We start from the raw sequence: 20,700 nt of genomic DNA, 5'->3' as shown, positions 1-20,700 counted from the left end.
CATCCAGATAGGAAAGGAAAAAAATCAAGCTCTAACTATTCGCAGATGATATGATACTATATCTAGAGAATTCTAAATCTTCTACCAAGAAACTCCAAGCAACAATAGACATGTACAGTAAAGTCACAGACTATAAAATTAATATCCAACAATCCATTGCCTTCCTATACGCAAATTATGAGACAGAGGAAAGTGACATAAAAAAAAAACAATCCCGTTCACATTCATGCCCCAGAAAATCAAGTATCTCAGAGTCAGCCTAACTAAAGAGGTACTCCACAACGAAAACTACAAAATGCCACTCCATGAAATAAAAGGGGACACGAGGAAATGGAAACAGATCCCCTGCTCATGGAAAGGAAGAAATAGCATTGTCAAAATGGCAATACTCCCTAAAACATTATACAGATTCAATGTGATCCCTATAAGGATACCTACAAAATTCTTCAAAGAAATGGATCAAGAACTCCTGAAATTTATATGGAACAACAAACACCCGTGAATAGCTAAGGCAATTCTTGGGAAAAAGACGTGGGGAGGCATTACCCTCCCCAACCTCAAATTCTACTACAAAGCGGTAATAATTAAAACAGCATGGTACTGGAACAAAGACAGAGCCGCAGACCAATTAAACAGGGTGGAATGTCCTTACACACAAACCCAAATGTATGAACATCTAATCTTTGATAAGGGAGCAAGAAATGTGAAGTGGAGCTATGAAAGACTCTTTAACAAATGGTGCTGGCATTACAGGACAACCACATGCAAAAAAATGAGCTTAGACCTTGACCTAATACCATTCACAAAAGTCAGACAGAAATGGATTGAATGTTGAAGATCTCAATATCATGCCAGAATACATAAGGTACACTGAACAGAAGGTCAGCAAAACCCTCCACAATATTGAGGCTAATAGTATCTTCAAAGACATCACTCCACTGACCAACCAAGTGAAAACAGAGATAAATGGGACTATCTTAAACTAAGAAGCTTCTACTCCGCAAAAGATACAGTGATCAAAATACAATCTGCAGAATGGGAAACAATATTCACCCAACACCCAGAAGGCAAAGGGTTGATATCAAGGATATATAAGGCACTGGTTGAACTCTGCAAGAAGAAAACATTCAACCCCATCAGAAAATGGGGTGATGAAATGAACAGAAACTTTCTTAAGGAAGAAATCCAAATGGCAAAAAGGCACATAAAAAATGCTTTTCATCGCTAATCATCAGGGAGATGCAGATCAAAACAATTATGAGATACCACCTCACACCACAGAGACTGGCACACATCCAAGAACAAAAGCAACCGATGTTGGTGTGGATGTGGGGAGAAACGGACCCTCCTACACTGCTGGTGGGAATGCAGACTGGTTCAGCCTTTCTGGAAAACAGGATGAACACTTCTAAAAAAATTATAAATTGAGCTCCCATTTGACCCAGCAATACATCTCCTGAGATTATATCCCAGAGATGCAATAAAAAGTATAGTTGAAGTGACATCTGCACTTGTTTGTTCACTGCAGCACTGTTTACAATAGCCAGAATCTGGAAAAAACCTGAGTGCCCGAGAACAGATGATTGGTTAAAGAAACTTTGGTACATCTACACAATGGAATACTATACAGAGCTTAGAAAAGATGAAATCATGAAATTTGGATACAAGTGGTTCTACATGGAAAGTATGCTAAGTGAAATGAGTCAGAAAGAGAGGGACAGACATAGAAAGATTGAATTAATCTGTGGAATATAAAGTAACAGAATAGGAGACTAACACCTAATAATTGAGATAAGTACCAGGAGGTTCGCTCCATGGCTTGGAGGCCAGCCACACATGCTTGGGGAAAAGGCAACTCAGATAGAGAATGGAACACCAAGTAAAGGGTGTTGGGAGGATTTTCTAGGGATGCAAGATGCGTGCTGAAAGTAGACTACAGATTGAACACGATGGCCGCTGAATACCTCTATTGCAAACCACAACACCCTAAAGGAAAGAGAGAGCAAAAGGGAATGCCCTGCCACAGAGGTGGAGTGGGATGTGGGAGGGCAAAGGGAGGGGGGATCATTGGTGTGGATAATGGGCACTGGTGGAGGGATGGGTACTCGATCATTGTATAATTGAAACCCAAGCACAAAAATCTGTAAGTTTACAACTGTACCTCATGGTGTTTCAGAAACAAATTTTTTTTTTAAAAATTCAATTTCAGAGAGAAATGTGCTCAATTACCTTTTTCAGACTTGATTCGTGTATGGGAAGATTTTATGTAGCTTTACTTTTGTCAGTGAGATTTTGTAAATGACACTGAATACATACTGACTAATTATGTTTTAGTCAGCATCAGACCCCGTAGAGAATAACCCCAATAAATTGAGCTCAAGTGGTATCACAGGCTGCGTCACCTAAACCTGTATAAATGTATGTTTTGATCGTGGTAAATTATAAGTACATAGAATAATAACTTTACCATATAATAACTTTTGCTAAAGAATATGTTGTTATCAGTATAGGGGAAATGACCTCAAACAGGGATTGCCATTTAAAATTCAATACAAACACTAGTTTTCAAGGATTTCAACTAGAATTGGCCATAGGACACTTAAACATTTTTTTTCTAAAGGATAATAGTTTGGAAATATTTTGAAAAGGTCAGTTTACAAACTACATCTGTGAAGTACACATCAAATTTTTAAGAGGTCAAAATACATAAATATATATTATCTTTAAAAAATATATATATATGCACATGTATAGTTAATATATGGGGATGCTAAGCTAGAAAATAGATATATAAATATGATAAGCAGTAACAGATATAATAATCAGAAAGGAAAACAATGAATTTGTCTAGGGCTTACTTTAAATAAATGTAGATAAAAAACCACATCAACAATACCTACATTGCCAACGTAGGTGTCATGCTTTCAGATTTTGTAAGGCCTTCTCTGATGGGCCATATTATTCTAAGATCTTGGAGAAAGGATACAGTAAACATTAGTGGAAGAAAGATCCACTGAGGCAGACTGTGCAGTCTAAGTTCCTGAGTTTAGGAAATATACATCTGAGGGATAAATATACGGTCCGAGGATCTTTCTATTCTTCTCACTCAGGGTCAGGTATTACCACTGAACTCTCCCACACACCTTGGGGTTCTGTGGAGAGTCAGAAAAATAAGGGAATCTATAGCATGTAAGAACTTTGGTCTCTCTGGAACATCGATTTTACAATAGAAAATTAGGAGAAAGATGATACATGACACCAATTATCAACTAAAAACCCAAAACTAGATATCCACAGAAATGTATTCTTGAACATATGATCATCTTTAAAAACATAAAAGTTTAGAAGATATCCCAAAGAATTGAAGGAATAAAATAGCGCTGCTTTTGGAGCGATAGCACAGTGGTAGGGCGTTTGCCTTGCGCACAGCCAGTCCGGCCGACCCAGGTTCAATTCCAGCCCGGCAAGCTACTGAGAATATCTTGCCTGCGTGGCAAAGCCTGCAAAACTACCCATGATGTATTCGATATGCCAAACACAGCAACAACAAGTCTCAAAGTGGAGACGTTACTGGGCCCGCTCGAGCAAATCGATGAACAACAGGAGTACTGTGTTTGTATTTGTTTACTTTGAGTAAAAAGATCCATAGTCAAGTTTTGTTTACAAGCATAAAAAGCAGCTAGAATTTTAACTCATCAATAAGTATATGAAATAAAACTGGAAATGATAAGATATTCTCCAACTTCAGTGAGTTTCTAACATTAATCCCCCCCAAATATATCTTCTCCCCACATTTTTTGTCTCTTTGGGAAGATGTTCACATATTCTGTTTCCTGGGATAGAATGATCTCAAGCACTGAACCGGTACCTTGAGCCTAGTTCAATAGGGGGGCCACTGATTACATAGAGTAATTTAAACAAAAAGTGGTTGCAATCTAAAGTTTCATTTTTCAATCATAGTAGCTGTATCTCACATGCTCAACAATTGTACGTGGCCAGTGGCTATCAGCCTCAACTGCAGAATCCCTGTCCATTGTCACCTCTACACAAAACTTTGAACAGAATAGCTCTGCTCTAGATAAATTTATTATAACACAACAGAGTGATAGTATAAAAATTAACATAATTCAGTTCTGAAAACTTTTATCTCCTAGTATCAACTCAGTGTAGAATCTAATTTTGCTTAGTAGATGCAGAAACCTGATCCTTAACTGTCTCCTGAGTTACTCGGGTGTAAGAGTCCAGCAGCCTCTCCGCATCACATTAGCACCTTGGCTACAGGTAGCTGTGGAAATCCAGAGAGGATGGAAGAGTCCAACTCGACTGACCTCGGGTACTCTAGATGGAGCAGTCTTCACTTTCTCTTCAGGAACTTTTTCTCTTAGAAATATGGTGTGCACGTCCAGAGTCCCAACTAAAGTATTTGGCTTAAAACTCAAAGGTTGTTGGGTATCTGAGGACCGGATCTCAAGGGCATGGTGGGATGGATTCAGGTGATTCTGCAGGCAAAGTTCAACCAGTAGATCCATCATTGCTTGGCTGAGGAAAAAGCAAATAAAACAGAATTGTTAGAAATGTCTATACTTCTCTGTCTGTCTAGCTTGGGCAGCAGGGAAAGAATGAACAAATTGGTTGTGCTGCTGAAGAAAAAAAAATAATTCCTTACATATAAAATTATTAATTTCTTACACATGAATGCAATTTAATTCCCTACACATGAATGTGTAGTTGCAGTATCTTAACATTCATCACTTATAAGTCAACTTACTAAAAGAGCAACCAAAATAATCAAAATCATATTAGCTGGGGGAAAACTTCCATTTCTTGTAGGATCTAAGAAATTTCTGCCCAGATTAGAACAGGGCAACTTGGCCCATGTAACTTAATATCATCCTGCTCTCAGCAACCTCCAGAATTCTTTTTCATCTTTGAGACATCAGGAAATAACTCTTCCCAGATCTTTTAAGCAACAGAATCATGGTAGTTGTATACTCCCAGGATGTTGGATAAGGAGTAAGGGAATAGAGCATCAGGTAGCGGAAACACCGCATACAACCCTAAACATCAGAGGAGTCACCTGCATGAACACTGTTATGGGTGGAATTGTAATCCCCAGAGTCATATGTGAAAGTCTAAGCCTCAGTGGGGCCACACTTGGAGCTGAGGCTTCATGGATAATGAGAGCTGAAAGTAGTTGTGAGCATAGGCCAGGAGTCAAGAAAATTTAAGAGGAAACTTAGTAAATTTACTTCCTAAGAGGCATCATATGAGCCCAGAGCAATACGTTAGTCATATAGATTGTGACTGAAAATTTTCTCTTTTTGTTGCACAGTGAAAAATAATTTATTAAGGTGGAAATATGTTATTTGTCCAAATCCACATGGATAGCACGTGTGAAATGACCATGGTCAAATATGACCTTCAAATGATGGTGCTTACCATTCCCTTCAGCAGGGATGCTGATGGTAGGGCAGGATAAGCAGATGTGGGTCAGGTGTTAAAGGGGCCTCTCGGTTCCTCCCTTCCTCCGCTGAGTGTTGTCTCTCCCTCCCTTCTCTAACTAATTGTTGTTCCTCCCTCCCTTCTCTAAGTGACTGTATGATGACCTTTATTCTGGCTGCATTCAAACTGGTTTTCCCAACTTCAGTTCTCACTTAGCACTGGAGAAGTTGAATCGTACAGACCCTGGGGTCCTGGGTTCAATAGGGGAGTGTCAAGGTCCTAGAAGCTGCTGCCCTACCTCGCTGCCTTCCATGAGAGAAAGTCAACACCTTGAGTGCAGAATGACTAAAGGACAGAATAGGCTTGAGAAATGTGAATTCACATAAACAAAGTGAACTCTTTTTTGTTTTGAAGTTGGTGAGCTCGCTCCAAAATGTGGAACATAAACTCTATCTGCACTATTTTACAAACACCTGTGTTTGTAGTCTACTGTAAAGGGTCTCACAGCACAAAAAGCAAAATTGCAGGATTTTGAATTACATATTCTGCAAAGGAAATGCTTGTCTTTTTCAGTTGTGGACTCTTTGGATATATGGACCACTTGAAGATTATTTCTGTACCCATAAAAAATAGCTGAAGGTCAGGGGAGGTTCAGTGGTTGAGCTCATGCCTAGGATGTACGAGGCTATGTTCACTCCCCAATATTACAAAGAAAATCCTGTTTTTTTAAACAAAAATAAATTTAATGATAAGGCTTAATGAAATAATTTTATTTCATTAAAATGAATAAATTAATTTTTGGTTAAGGGCCTTGTCTCTTCAAAGACATTCTCTATTTGCACACCAATCAATAACCTTCAAGTAACTAAGTGGCAGCCCTGGGGACATCAACTCTAAAACTATGGTCGAATTATTTTGCGAGGAATGGTCCTGAACACCAATTTTTTTAATCCTTGTGAGGACAGGGACTTTTATGTTTATAAATGAAAAGGAGGCTTTTAAAAAAAGAAAGGGAATTCACTGGTCATATGAGAATGAAGACATCTGATTTGTCCACATTTCCCATAATTTTTTTCAAACTCTATGAACATCAGTCAATTAAATCCCCACCCATAATTTTCATTATAAAATTTAAATGGCAACAAAGAATGTAATTTCAGTTAGAATTTGAATACTGGCATTTTGATGTTAAATGTTATACAGCTCTTTTCAGTGTACCTGGATGAGTTCCACTACTATTCATTATTTTAAATACTTGAGGCAAATGACTTTTTCAAATTGCTTTTATTTAAAGACCTGTGATAAGCTTCAGGTGAATAATATTTCAACACCAATCCCACCACCAGTGTTCCCTCCACCAATGTTCCCATATTCCATTGCCATCTCTGATCCCTGTTCATCTCTGCCTGTCAACTCGATAGGCACACTAAAAAATTTCAGTGGTTGCAGCTTAGATCTCATGTCTACAGTGTGGTTGAGTCTGTGTTTTGGATATATGGCTATATCATTCACCCATATCACTAGTACAACTGAAGCCTTGACCTCTGTTAACCCATTACTTCTTGTTTTCTCCCCTGACCCCAACTTGATTCCTTTCCTTCTCTATGATGATCTCCCTTAATGCTGGAGTCAAGGGTGATCTAGGCACAACCCTCCGCTTTGCAACAAAATACTTTCTCATCTAGTATTCTATATACCACAGGTAAGTGGGATCATTTTGTGTCTTTCTTTTTCAGGCTTATTTCATAGCACAGCAGGTAAGGCATTTTCCTTGCATGTGGCCGACACAGTCAATCCAAGTTTGATTCCTTCGCCCCTCTAGGAAAGCCTGGCAAGCTACCGAGAATATCTCACCCACACGGCAAAGCCTGGCAAGTTATTCATAATGTACTCATGCTAAACACAGTAACAAGTCTCACAATGTTACTGGGTCTGCTCAAGAAAATCAATGAACAATGGGAGGACAGTGACAGTGAATTCACTCATCTTCCAGTTCCAACCATGTTACAGCAAACTTCATGATTTTATCATTCCTTGCAGCTGCATAGTATTCCATTTTGTTTATATACCATATTTTCATAATCCATTAATATTTCTTTGGACACCTAGGTTGATTCCATATCTTAGCTATTGTACTGAATGCATCAATGAATAATGATGTGCATTTGTCCTTTTGGGAGAGCGTTTTTATGTCCTAGGGATAGATAGATAACTCAAAGTGGAACTGTTGGGTCAGATGGCAGTTTAATTCTAAGTTTACTGAGAACTTTCCATACTGTTTCCTACTGGGATTGTACCAGAAAACATTTCTACCAGCAGTGGATGAGGGTTACTTTTTCACCACATCCTGCCAACACATATTGTTCCTATAATTTCTGATATGTTCTTTTCTCACTGGTGTCAGATGGTATCTCACTGTCATCTTGATTTGGATTTCTCTGATGATAAGTGATGCTGAGCATTTTTGCATGTGCCTAGTGGCCGTTTACCATTCTTCCTCTTAGACACCTCTTAGAAGTGTCTATTCATTTCCTCTCCCCATTTTTTGGTTTTTGTTTTGTTGTCGATCTTTGTGAGTACTTTATACATCCTGGATAACAAAGATTTATCTGATGCACTAACTGCAAATATTTCCCCAATTCAGCTATCTTTTAGTTTTAGCCTGTGTTTCTATTGCCATGCAGAAGTTCTTAAATTTTATACAGTCCCATTTCTTTATTATTTTATTTTGTTGCCTTTGCCAGTGGTATCACATCACTGAGGACACCTTTATGGTACAAATCTTGAAGCAGACTGCCTACAGAGGAAATGACTTTTTACGAGAGAAACATTTTATCTAATTAAAAATCGGGCATGGCCAAGCAGACAACTCAAAGGAGCACCTGTTTTTCACATGTCATGGCTCAAGCTCAGTCCCAGTACCTTATGGCCACCTCAATGCCACTAGGGTAACTCTTGTGGCCCTCAGGCTCTTTGCTTGGAAGGCAAATATATCCCCTTCCCTCAACAGGCAGATATGAATATTTTTCTAAAAAATAGCATACAACTATCCCATACATACATGAAAAGTGTTCAGCCTCAATAATCATGAGGGAAGTGCATATCCAAACCCCAATAAAGTGTCATTCGCACGCATTATAAGGGCTTTTATCAAAACAGCAAGAAATAAGTATGGGAGAAGTTATGGAAAAAATGAAACCCTAGTTGACAACAAGGAGAGGTATATATTGTTGAAATTATAATAGAAAAGTATGGAAGAACCTCACAATATTAAAAATACTACTATGGTATGATCCAGAAATCCACTTCTGGTTATTTATGTAAAGAAAACAAAAACACAACCAACTCCAAAAGATACGTGTGCCCTCATGTTGATTACAGTAGTGTTTACGGTAGAGAAAATATGAGAGGGAAAATAACATGACTGTCATTGGATGATCGTAAAGGTAAAGTGATCCAAGGGGATCACAGTTTTAAGAGGGGAATTTTGCCAATAGAGATGGTTATCATATTATAGGCATTATATTAAGTGAAATAAGCCAAAGACAAATATTGTATGATCTCACTTGTATGGGTAATAAAAATAAACACTGAAATCAAATTCATAGATCCACATAAAGTGATTTCTGTAGGATAACATGGGTTTGCCCTTCTTTCCTGGCCACAGGGAGCTTGGGTTTGTTGATTGCTACTCCAACCTGTCAATTACCTTTGCCTCCTGATCAGACTCTGCCTACTTGTAAATATGGTCTTTTTCTTCTCTTTAATGTCCTTTGCACGGTTAGTGACTTCAGAGTAATTACTTTTTGTATGGACACAGGAAGACAGTTAAAAAGATAAGTTTGAAACTTGGGAGTTAATTGCCTCCAGATAATATTACCTCTTGGACATCTGCTCTCTTGACTTAAGCAAGCCTCAGTTGCTCTTACTTTCTAGATCCCCAAAAGCAGTGTCCCAATGAGGGATTGGATGGACCCAGGGAAAGCAGTGAGCTACCCTGGCATCGAAATGGGCCTGGTCAAAGTGCCATAATGCTTAACTATAAGTTAAGAGCATGATCACGAACAAATTGTATCATGATCCAAAAAGTAATAAATAGATTCGGACCCTGCTAGGGTTAGGAATGACTAATATGGCCTGAGTACTGTAGTCTGAGTCTGTGGCAAGATGTTCCCAGGAGAGTTGTCCTACAAGCCTAATTGTGTCTATTACTGTGTCCCTGCAGAATGGCAATATTAGGAAGCAGAATTAAGATGTTAATTAAGTTGCAGGTATAAGGAGAGGAGAAAAACACTTTAAGTGCTATTTTGCCCTTGTGGGCTGCAGGTGGTCAGGAAGGCTTGAAAAACATGTTGTCTCTGCTTCCTGGGAAGGGGGGGCGTGGCTTGGGAGGTGTGGTGGGGACTGTGGGAGTTGAGAGAGGAGTGAGGAAAGTAGAGAGCTAGAGAGAGGCACAGTTGGCGCTGCAGGCAAAGCAAGGCACAGAGTCGCCAATGGGAGAGGACAGAGCTACAGACAGAGTTGCTACAGGATACAGGATAGAGCTACAGACAGAGAGAGACAGGCAGAGACAGGCTACAGACAAAGAGAGACAGACAGAGACAGGCAGAGTGAGGGAGAGTGGTAGGAGAGTGTTGAGACAGAGAGAGGGAAGAGGCGGAGAGAGCTGTGGAGAGAGCATGTTGGAGAGAGCAGCATTGTGCAGTGAGTTAGAGAGAGGGCTGGAAAGAGCCGAGAGATGAGAGATGAGAGACGAGAGGGCAGGGGGAGAGAGAGAGAGTGAGAGGAACGGAGATTAGTTTCCAGAGGCATATAAGGCCCTCCCGTTGATCGTCGATTTGCTCGAGCGGGCCCAGTAACGTCTCCATTGGAGACTTTGTTGTTACTGTGTCTGGCATATCGGATACTCTCGGCAGCTTGCCAGGCTCTCCGAGAGGGGCAGAGGAATCGAACTCGGGTCGGCCATGTTGGCCGCTTGTAAGGCGAACGCCCTACCCGCTGTGCTATCGCTCCAGTCCAGAGGCATATAATGGACAAATAATGATTGCCCTAGTGGTGCTTCCCACAGTGCCCTGGGACTGAGAGTTTTACCCCACCCAGAACTCAGCGCCCCCTACACAGTGAGGCATGTACTCCCTAGATTGAACTATTTCCCTAATCCAAGAGGGATTAGGGAAATCTATTGAAATCTATTGAAAATCTCATCCTAAGAGTGACGATTAGCAATAATTACTGCTGTGAGCTGGAGCGATAGCACTGCGGGTAGGGCATTTGCCTTGCAGACAGCCGGCACTGCAGACCCGAGTTCGATTCCTCCGCCCCTCTCGGAGAACCCAGCAGGCTACCGAGAGTATCTCACCCGCACAGCAAAGCCTGGCAAGCTACCTGTGATGTATCTGATATGCCAAACACAGTAACAAGTCTCACAATGGAGACGTTACTGGGCCCACGGAGCAAATCGATGAACAACGGGAGAACAGTGACAGTGACTGCTGTGATCATTTCACAATATATACAACATGAATTGTTCTTTTGTATAACTGTAACTAATACAATGTTATAGGTCACTTATACATCAACTTTTAAAAAGAACTAAACCTTTTATATCATTTATTTTTTGTTTCTGGTGTCTTGCTAAATACAAACTGAGTTACCAGTAACACTGCACTGCACTGTCCTCCCGTTGTTCATCGATTTGCTCGAGCGGGCCCAGTAATGTCTCCATTGTGAGACTTATTGTAACGGTGTTTGGCATATAGAATCCATCAAACACAGTAACAATAATAACAAAAAAGTGGATAAAACAACATACTTATGTTAAATATCAAAAATGAAATTAAAAAATTATATTAGTAATGTAACTTATATACTGTGACTCAAGTATGTGCCCATATAACTGCATGGTGGTGGCATATGAAATACTGTATTTCATATCAAAATGTTGCTGACAGTGAGTCTTTCCACGCATAGAGGGACTGGCCTGGCAAGGCCTGCTCCATCCAACCATGCCTGCTGTGAGTGACAGAGGAACAGAAGGCAACCACCAGTGGTGTGTTACTCACTCATCAGATCCACCTGAATAAGGTGGGAATAAGACTGGATACTGGTTCCAGTAAGTGTCCAGTGCAGTGATGGGATTTTATTTCTTAATCTAAACTTGAGTCCTCTCCTTTGGAGAGCTGGCTACTGATGGCATTCACACCCTTCCAGGTCAGTGTGTAGGTGAGCACTGACCACTGCATCCTGGGGGACTCATCTTCTGCAGTTGTCATGGGTCTGTGAACCTGCTTCCTCTAAGTGGACCTTACAATTCTGGTTTTTCCTAAGCATCAAGAGGTCTGTGAGAACCAGTACGCAAAGCCAATCCAAGAGGAAGACATCAAGCTGTGACCTAGGCATGCCCTCAGACTTATAGCCCCATGGCCTCTGGGTCCGGTGACACAAGAGATCCACTCCCTGTCCTTACTGGGCTGGGGTCTGATGGCCTGTAGACTGCTCCCTGCAGCATGGGGGTCTTACCTGCCACTGACCATGCTCCTCTTCTCCAGCCCACTGGGCAGAACCACGGTGACATCCACCATGCTGCACTGGTGCTGGTCCTTCACGGAGAGCAGGGGGCTGGGGCCCGGAGACATGTCCCGGGGAGCTTTCTGTTCACTGTGCACATTTGGGGGTGTTGCTTTCCCAGGAGGAGGGGGAGCTCGAGCTTTTATCTTCCTCCTTAAAAGATAACAATACCAAGAACTGATTAAAGTAGCAGCTCCAGCTGAGGATGATACAATGACTTGTTAATACAAAAAGCTCCCCAGTTCTTTACATAAATTCATCTTACAAGCATTTATCTCTGCAGAAATGACTTCTGAGTTGCATACCTGTTCAAAATAAGTATAAAATAAAATGGACAAATAAGAAAAACAAATAATGCATTTTTTAAAAAATTTTTGAACCACACCCGGTGGTGGTATTCAGGGCACACAACTGGTGGGCTTGAGGACTATTTGGGGTGCCAGAGGTCCATCCCAGCTCTGCCGCATACAAGGCTTTACCAGCTGTACTTCATCCCAGGAAGAATTTTTAAAAGGTCGTTTTCCTGACAAGAGACAGTCAAAACCTGTCATTAGTAATCTTCTGCAGATCAGAGTGAGGTAGGTATGCCAACATTTGCTTGCACCAGCCTTTTCTGAATCATCTAGAGTGTTAAAGATCACCATTAAGTTAGTGAACTTCAATAAGGTCTGCCTCGCTGAGGCATAAAACCGTTCCTTCTCTCGGGATCCATCCCTGGGAAAATGCTGGGCCCACACGACGGTTTCTGGATTGGCCACCAGGCCAGCAGACACAGGCTAATGCAGAAGTGACCCAACAACAGTGACTTAGCACACAACCTTTTCCTTTCTATGTTTCACCTTACTCTGAACTTCCTTTGCTCTGAATTTCAAATTCACCTTAAAGAGACTTTTAAACACCTGAGAATGAGTCGAACCAGTGGAGCACATGCTTTTAGAAACACCTGTCTCCCCAGAATTTTCAAGGGATGCTACTAACATTAACCCTAATCCTAATAGGTATTTTATTTTAATATAAATATGCATATGTATATGTATATACATACACATATCCTTATTTTTATATGCCCACTTCCCTTTCTCCAGTGTACTCTAGCTAGACAATTCTCAAAGAGATAAGAAGAAAAAAGATAAGAAAGATATGAAAAGCCTTAAATTCTGCTGAGCTGTTTTTTGGGGATTCTCTGATCTGAATTATCAGACATGCAAATTTCATTTCTAGAAATAACTCCATGAGAGTGCACTATGGAAAGTTTTAAAATTTTCAATACAACAAAATTTATTTTCATTTCATTTCATTTCATCATCCTGTTAATCGTCGATTGCCTCGAGCAGGCCCCAGTAACGTCTCTTTCATCCTAGCCCTGAGAGTATATTCAGGGCTCTTTAGGAGAATGAGACCCATCATTGTTACTGGTATTTGGCATATTTGGTAGGCCACGGGGAGTTTGCCAGACTCTGCCCTGTGGGCAGGCTACATTCGACAGCCTGCAAGTTTGTCCAAAGTAGGAATGAGATAATAAGATGTCGCGCGGCCGCGACAAAATTTATAATGGAAATTTAATCATAGGTCAATAAGTGACAGCTTCAATCAATTAAGGTACTTTAGAAAAGAGAACTTAAACATTTTTCTATTTGCAACCCTTTTCTATCTGAGAAATTTTTATGTGACACTGGGCATACAAGCATATAAAATATAGAACTATAAAATAGCATGTAAATAAAATTTTATAATAATAATCATAAAAATAAGTTTTAAAGCAAAATTTTTAAGTTATATACCTCATAGAGGGGCTTAAGAAACTATATTAGACCGAAGAGGTTAAGACACATGTTTTGCTCATTTGAGCCTGACCATAGTCTGTGCCATCTGGTGAACATCAGAGGGGAGGGCCCTGATGGACCCTGGTCCCTCAGAATCTGGGCACCAACATATCCCCTATCATTGAACGACCCTATTGGGCCGGCTAAAAATAACCAGGCAGAGTCCCTTGCCCCTCCCCTCAAACAATATTTAAGATGGCCTCCCATCCACATGCTTAAAAAAAAGAATAGAATTAAGTATTAAATAAGTTTTATATTGATTTAAATATGCTATATAATGTGCCAAAATACTCAATACAGATTTTTGACAAAACGAAATGTAAAAATCTTAATTTATTTTGGGAATTCTATTTTTAAAAGGATCATACCTTAGAGCAATAGGTAAAAACAGCCTAGAAAAAGGGAAAAAATACCTCAATGAAGTTTACTCTGCATATATTATTTTAACACATTTAAATGTATAATATTAATATTTTATTATTTTTTAATTACACACTTTATCTCATGCTTTTATTTTTCTTTCTACTTGTATACAGTCCATACTACCAACCCCTGCCATTTTTGTTTGTTTGTTTTTTTTTGGTCATGGACCACTCTCAGCTGTATTCAGAGCAACTCCTGGAGGGATGTAGGAGTCACACCAAGCAGTGACGAACCACAAAGTACCAGGTATGGAACCTGAGGCTCTCACAAGCAAAGCAGATACCACTCCAGACTTTTGCTCTGTCTCCCAGTGTTTTCTAATTTTTCTCTATCACATACATATATAATATTTGTTCTTTTTTTTTTTTGGCTTCTTTTGAGGGATCACTCCCAGCAATGCTCAAGGGTTACTCCTGGCTTTGCAATCAGGACTTACTTCTGGTCGTACTTGGGAGACCATACAGGGGCCGGGGATCAAGCCTGGGTCAGCCACGTTCAAGGCACATGCCCTTCTCACCGTATTATCACTCCAACCCCATATAAGATTCTCTTAAAGTAAAGAAGTAATTTTAAAATGGGGAGGGGGCAATAAAAAGGGAGATGGCCCAAAGGGCAACACACACTTTGCACGTGGGAGCTATGGGTCTGGAATCCCTGGCAGTGCATGGACTCCCCGAACCATGGAGGGGAGTAGCTCCCAAGTACTGTCAGGTGTCAAAATCCCAACCCAGTAAAATATGGGGGAAACACAGCAAATGAACTTTCAATGAGTTCACAAACTACCACCACTTATGTCAGTAGTTAAAATTTGATGTAGGTGTGGCATATAGGTCATATTCTCTAGTACATAAAATATATTCTTTTTTCCTTGTTGAAAGTCATGTATCTGTACCATGATTTGTATTTGCATTCTGTATTTGTGGCACCATGGTGCAAAGGACCAATGCCAGCGACTAACACTTGCAAGGCCACTCCTTTCCAGCTCCCTGGACCCTATCTGCACTTTTTTTCACAGCATTCATTCATTTATTGCTCACAGTAATTCTCTACTAAGGTACTGCTTCCTTACAGAAAAGAAGCAGGCATGGCATAGCTTCACAAAATGACAGAGCGAAGGAAATATCCAGGTAAAGAAGTAGAGACGCTGCAGACTTCCACCAACGATGGCTCGGACTAGAAGACCAGTCTCTGAGCTGCCATAGATTGCTCACGGCTCTTCAGAAAATAACAAGCATCAATATTGCCATTTTCAGATATGTAAAAGCTCAATATTCATTTCCAGAAACAACAAAGTTGACTTAACATCATAGAGGTGATTCCTGGGCTCATCAAGGCAACACTGAGGAGCAAGACAGATGGGGAGGCAGAAGTCCTATCTCCCAGCCCCTTTCCAGCATAAACCACGTTCTCCCTCTCTTCCCCTCACCAGCCTGTGATGTGGTCTCTGTCCACTCTCTCCTCCCACGCTATCGCCCAGACTTTATACGCGTGCAAGGCAGTCTCCTCCTGTAACCTGGATCCTGCCCAGCTCAGCGCACCTGCTCACACCTGGATGCACACTTAGGACATGCTTCCCAGGCCCTCAGGGCTGTCCCCGCTTTCCTTCTCCAGGCACAGGGTATTTTGATGGCCGTCTGTAAAGGCACATGTGCATATTTACATCACGCAGCACAGTGACAACTGAAAGGCCCAGTTCACACAATGTGTATTTCTGGCTATATTGATTTATTTTTTTAAAGAACACGTCCTGAACCATACCACAGTAAAATGATCTGTGTGTGTCCATCAGGCTCCAGGCCCACTCACAGCTGTTCTCCAAAGGGCTGTAGTAACCTGCAACCCAAAACAACTCTACACTGTCCCACTCAGCTGCCAACAGACCCTGGTAAATCTAGCATAACCTACAATCCTTTCTCTTAGGGCACTCTCTGCCATGGACTTCCTCTCCCTTAAAAACACAGCTGAACTGGGGACATTGGTGGCAGGAAATGTACACTGGTGAAGGGACAGGAGCTGGAACACTGTATGACTAAAACCCAATCATGAACAACTTTGTAACTGTGTATCTCATGTTTGGATATACTTTTACTCTGCATATTTCTTATTAGCTGCAAATTTATCCATATTCCTCAGTGGGAAATGGAAACTCTTACAGGGTGGAAGCTTGAACAACCCATGCACTAAAACCGATGTCAAGTGATCTTTATTTCTCTGATTAGATTCATAGACATCTGAGCCCTTCAAAAACGTCTCGCTCAATGCTGTTTGATTTCAAATGGCATTTTTTAGCCCTTTCTCATTGCTGACCAGTACCAAAATTGCATAATGATCCGTAGACTGGCAATACTAATAATAGGGGTGGTAGACCCATGGTTTCCAATCTTTCTACGTGTGCAGAGTAGCACTGGGTCATGAGACTGGTACTTGAAAACAATTGTTTTAAAGGATGGCATTTGAGAGGCAGTTCAGCGAACTGGAGCATACGCTTTGCATCCAAGAAGCCAAGATTCCATCTCTGGCATGGCACAGTCCCCCAAGCACTGTTAGGATCCCTGAGCACCAAGTCAGAACCAGCCCCTCAGCACAGGTATAGCTCCTAACCTAAATAAACAGAAAGAAATGTGTATCTCATGGTAATTCAATTTAAAAGAAAAACTGCTGAAAGTTACAACTTCTGACAAAGCTTCAGCACACCAAGCTTCAGTACATGGAGGGTAGTGTAGGGTTCTTGTTGCTCAAGAGCCCAGTAATCACCAACTAGTCAAGTGAATATGGAAGTGTGGGATCACAGCCATGGGTCACAATGTCTTTTTGAATAAAGACCTCCATTTAAAATAAAAATGGCAAATGGTCTTAGTTGCGAATTTTTTATAGCACTGCACTGTCCTCCCATTGTTCATCGATTTGCTCGAGCAGGCCCAGAAACATCTCCATTGTGAAACTTATTTTTTTTTATTTATTTATTTTTTTACAGTTGTAGATTTACAATTTTTTTTGTGCTTGGGTTTCAATTATACAATGATCAGATACCCATCCCTCCACCAGTGCCCATTATCCACCACCATGGATAATATCCCTCCCACCCCCATCCCCCCATCCCCCCCTGCCTCTGTGGCAGGACAATCCCCTGTGTTCTCTCTCTCCGTTTGGGTGTTGTGGTCTGCAAAAGAGGCATTGAGTGGCAAACATGTTCAGTCCATAGTCTACTTTCGACATGCATCTCCCCTCCTGGGAGGATCCTCCAAACATCCTTTATTTGGTGCTCCCTTCTCTATCTGAACTGCCCTTTCCTCTAGGATACCTGGCTGGCCTTTAAGTTATGGAGTAATCCTCCTGGTGCTGATCTCAGCTATTCTTGGGTATTAATCTCATACTTTGTTACTTTATATCCCCCAGATGAATGCAATCTTTCTATGTCTATCCCTCTCTTTCTGACTCATTTCGCTTAGCATGATACTTTCCATATTGTACCACTTGTATGTAAATTTCATGACTTCATCTTTTCTAACAGCTACATAGTACTCCATTGTGTAGATGTACCAAAGTTTGTTTAACCAGTCATCTGTTCTTGGGCATTCAGGTTTCTTCCAGTTTCTGGCTATTGTAAAGAGTGCTGCAATGAACAAACAAGTGCAGATGTCACTTCGACTATACATTTTTGCTTCTCTGGGATATATTCCCAGGAGTGGTATTGCTGGGTCAAATGGGAGCTCAATTTCTAATTTTTTGAGAATCGTCCATACTGTTGTCCAGAAGGGCTGAACCAGTGGACATTCCCACCAACAGTGAAGGAGTGTTCCTTTCTCGCCACATCCACGCCAGCATTGGTTGCTTTTGTTCTTTTGAATGTGGGCCAGTCTCTGAGGTGTGAGATGGTATCTCATTGTGGTTTTGATCTGCATCTCTCTGATGATTAATGATGTAGAACATTTTCTCATGTGCTTTTTTGCCATTCGGATTTCCTCTTTGAGAAAGTTTCTGTTCATTTCATTGCCCCATTTTTGGATGGGGTTGGATGTTTTCTTCTTGTGGAGTTTAACCAGTATTTTGTATATCCTGGATATCAACCCCTTGTCAGATGTGTATTCAGCGAATATCCTTTCCCATTCTGTAGACTGTCTTTGTATTTTGGTCACTGTTTCTTTGGAGGTGCAGAAGCTTCTTAGTTTAAGATAGTCCCATTTATCTATCTCTGTTTTCACTTGCTTGGCCAGTGGCGTGGCATCTTTGAAGATACCATTAGCTTCAATATCATGGAGGGTTTTGCCAACTTTATTTTCAATGTACCTTATAGTTTCTGGTCTGATGTTGAGGTCTTTAATCCATTTTGATCTTACTTTTGTACATGGTGTTAGGCAGAGTTCTGAGCCTATTTTTTTGCATGTAGCCGTCCAATGATGCCAACATAATTTATTAAAGAGACTTTCCTTACTCCAGTTCACATTACTTGCACCTTTATCAAAGATTAGATGATCATATGATTGAGGGGAGATGTCAGTGTATTCAACCCTGTTCCATTGGTCTGCAGTTCTGCCTTTGTTCCAGTACCATGCTGTTTTAATTATTACTGCTTTGTAGTACAGTTTGAAGTTAGGGAGGTTGATTCCCCTCATTTTCTTTTTCCCAAGAATTGCTTTAGCTATTCGTGGGGGCTTATTGTTCCATATAAATTTCAGGAGTGTTTGCTCCATTTCTTTGAAGAATGTCATGGGTATCCTTATAGGGATTGCATTGAATTTATACAATGCTTTCGGTAGTATTGCCATTTTGACAATGTTAAGTCTCCCGACCCATGAGCAGGGAATATCTTTCCATTTCCTCATGTCCTCTTTTATTTCCTGAAGTAGCGTTTTGTAGTTTTCTTTGTACAGGTCCTTTACTTCCTTAGTTAAGCTGATTCCTAGGTACTTGATTTTCTGGGGCTATTGTGAAACTTATTGTTACTGTGTTTGGCATATTGAATACATCATGGGTAGCTTGCCACACTTTGCCGTGCGTGCAAGATACTCTTGTTAGCTTGCCAGGCTCTCCTATAGGGGCGGAGGAATTGAACTCAGGTCGGCCAGGTCGTCCTCATGCAAGGCAAATGCCCTACCACTGTGCTATTTTTGTATCATCATCATTAAATGAAATAAACTTACATATTATAAAAACTGCATATAAAATATAATTTTGAGTTTTTATTTCATCAGAAATTTGCATATTTTAAGTACACATGAAAATTTTTCAACTGATAACAAATGACTAAAGTACCTGCGGCTTCAGAGACCCACATGCTCACCTGGGGTGCAGAGGCCTCGGCAGAGACAGGGACTCACACACCCTACCTCATCATCTTTCTGTAGCAGTCTAGGTCTCCTCCTCCTTCAGGTATTATTTAACATCAGGAGAACGTCACAGGTCTCATATTAAATCTAATTTTTCTCAATGTTTAGCACAGTTTTTCATATTTAAAAGTACTTACTAATAATACTGTTGACAAAGGTAAAATTAAAGTTCAAGCCTTAAGGAAGAGACTTACAAATACCTTTAGAAACAGTGGATTTGTAAAATCTTGATACAGGAATGAAATGGAGGAACTGCAATATTATTGAGGTTTTCAGATTCTGATTCTAACTTGAGGCTCAAGATATGTCAAAAGAGATCACCATAAGCAGCTGGGTTTAGACGCATTGAGTTTGAGACACTGTGACATGAGAAAATTTACTATTCACTTAGTGAGACATCAAAGATCCCATTCTCAGGATATTTCAATTGCTTTGTTCTGAACATTAGTTTTCTAATCAGTGAAAGAATTTGAACTGTTAAAGTCTGTCTCTTCTACTTCTAATACCCCAAATCACAAAACCTATAACCCAAAGCTACAGCTGTTAGAGTTAATTAAATTTAAGTAGGAAGGATAGTTATTGTCAAAGGCAACCAAAGAGTAAAAAATTCTATTAAGGAGATGGAGAAATTGGAATTTCTATACATGGTTGTTAGGAATATAAAATATGGTGCAAATTTTACAGAAAATAAATTTTTTTTCAAGAAGTTAAAATATAAACTACCAGTTATTCCTAATCTGAGCATAAGAAAAAAACTTGACAAGATATTTGTATATTTATGCTTGCAGCAGCATTATTTGTGACTGTCAAAAGGTGGGATGGACTAAGTGCTCACAATGACAACCAGATTTTTAAAAAATAGACAAAAGCAAATCATGAAATATCAAATTTACAAAGGTCATTCTGATAAAAACTCTGATATGTTTTTGGAATATGTCTTGAGGACATTCTGCTAAGTACATAAGTCAGACAAAGGCAAATGTGATTGCATCTGTGTGAGGCACCAGGATCAGTTAGATTAGAAGAAATGGAAAGAGAAAGGCAGGTGCCAGGTGCTGTGGATATAGGAGACAGGGAGTTATTTAATGGGGCAGAGTTTCAGTTTCAGAAGGCGAAAA

At 40.3% G+C, this 20,700-nt stretch overlaps 1 protein-coding gene across 1 annotated transcript in view; it reads right to left on the bottom strand.

Annotated features, from left to right (window-relative positions):
* COBL (cordon-bleu WH2 repeat protein) overlaps window positions 1-20,700 on the bottom strand; it is a 297,521-nt gene that overhangs the window by 184,063 nt on the left and 92,758 nt on the right. Inside the window, exons 2-3 of the mRNA XM_056138339.1 lie at window positions 11,962-12,162; window positions 4,329-4,539 (exon numbers count right to left, since the gene is read on the bottom strand). Coding sequence (XP_055994314.1) covers window positions 4,329-4,539; window positions 11,962-12,162 — 412 coding nt within the window. The remainder of the gene's footprint in view (window positions 1-4,328; window positions 4,540-11,961; window positions 12,163-20,700) is intronic.

The sequence above is a fragment of the Sorex fumeus genome, unplaced genomic scaffold (assembly GCF_029834395.1).
Source record: "Sorex fumeus unplaced genomic scaffold, SorFum_2.1 ptg000128l, whole genome shotgun sequence".
Taxonomy (NCBI): domain Eukaryota; kingdom Metazoa; phylum Chordata; class Mammalia; order Eulipotyphla; family Soricidae; genus Sorex; species Sorex fumeus.
Note: the sequence above shows the minus strand (reverse complement) of the source record. Positions and strands in the feature narration are given on the sequence as shown.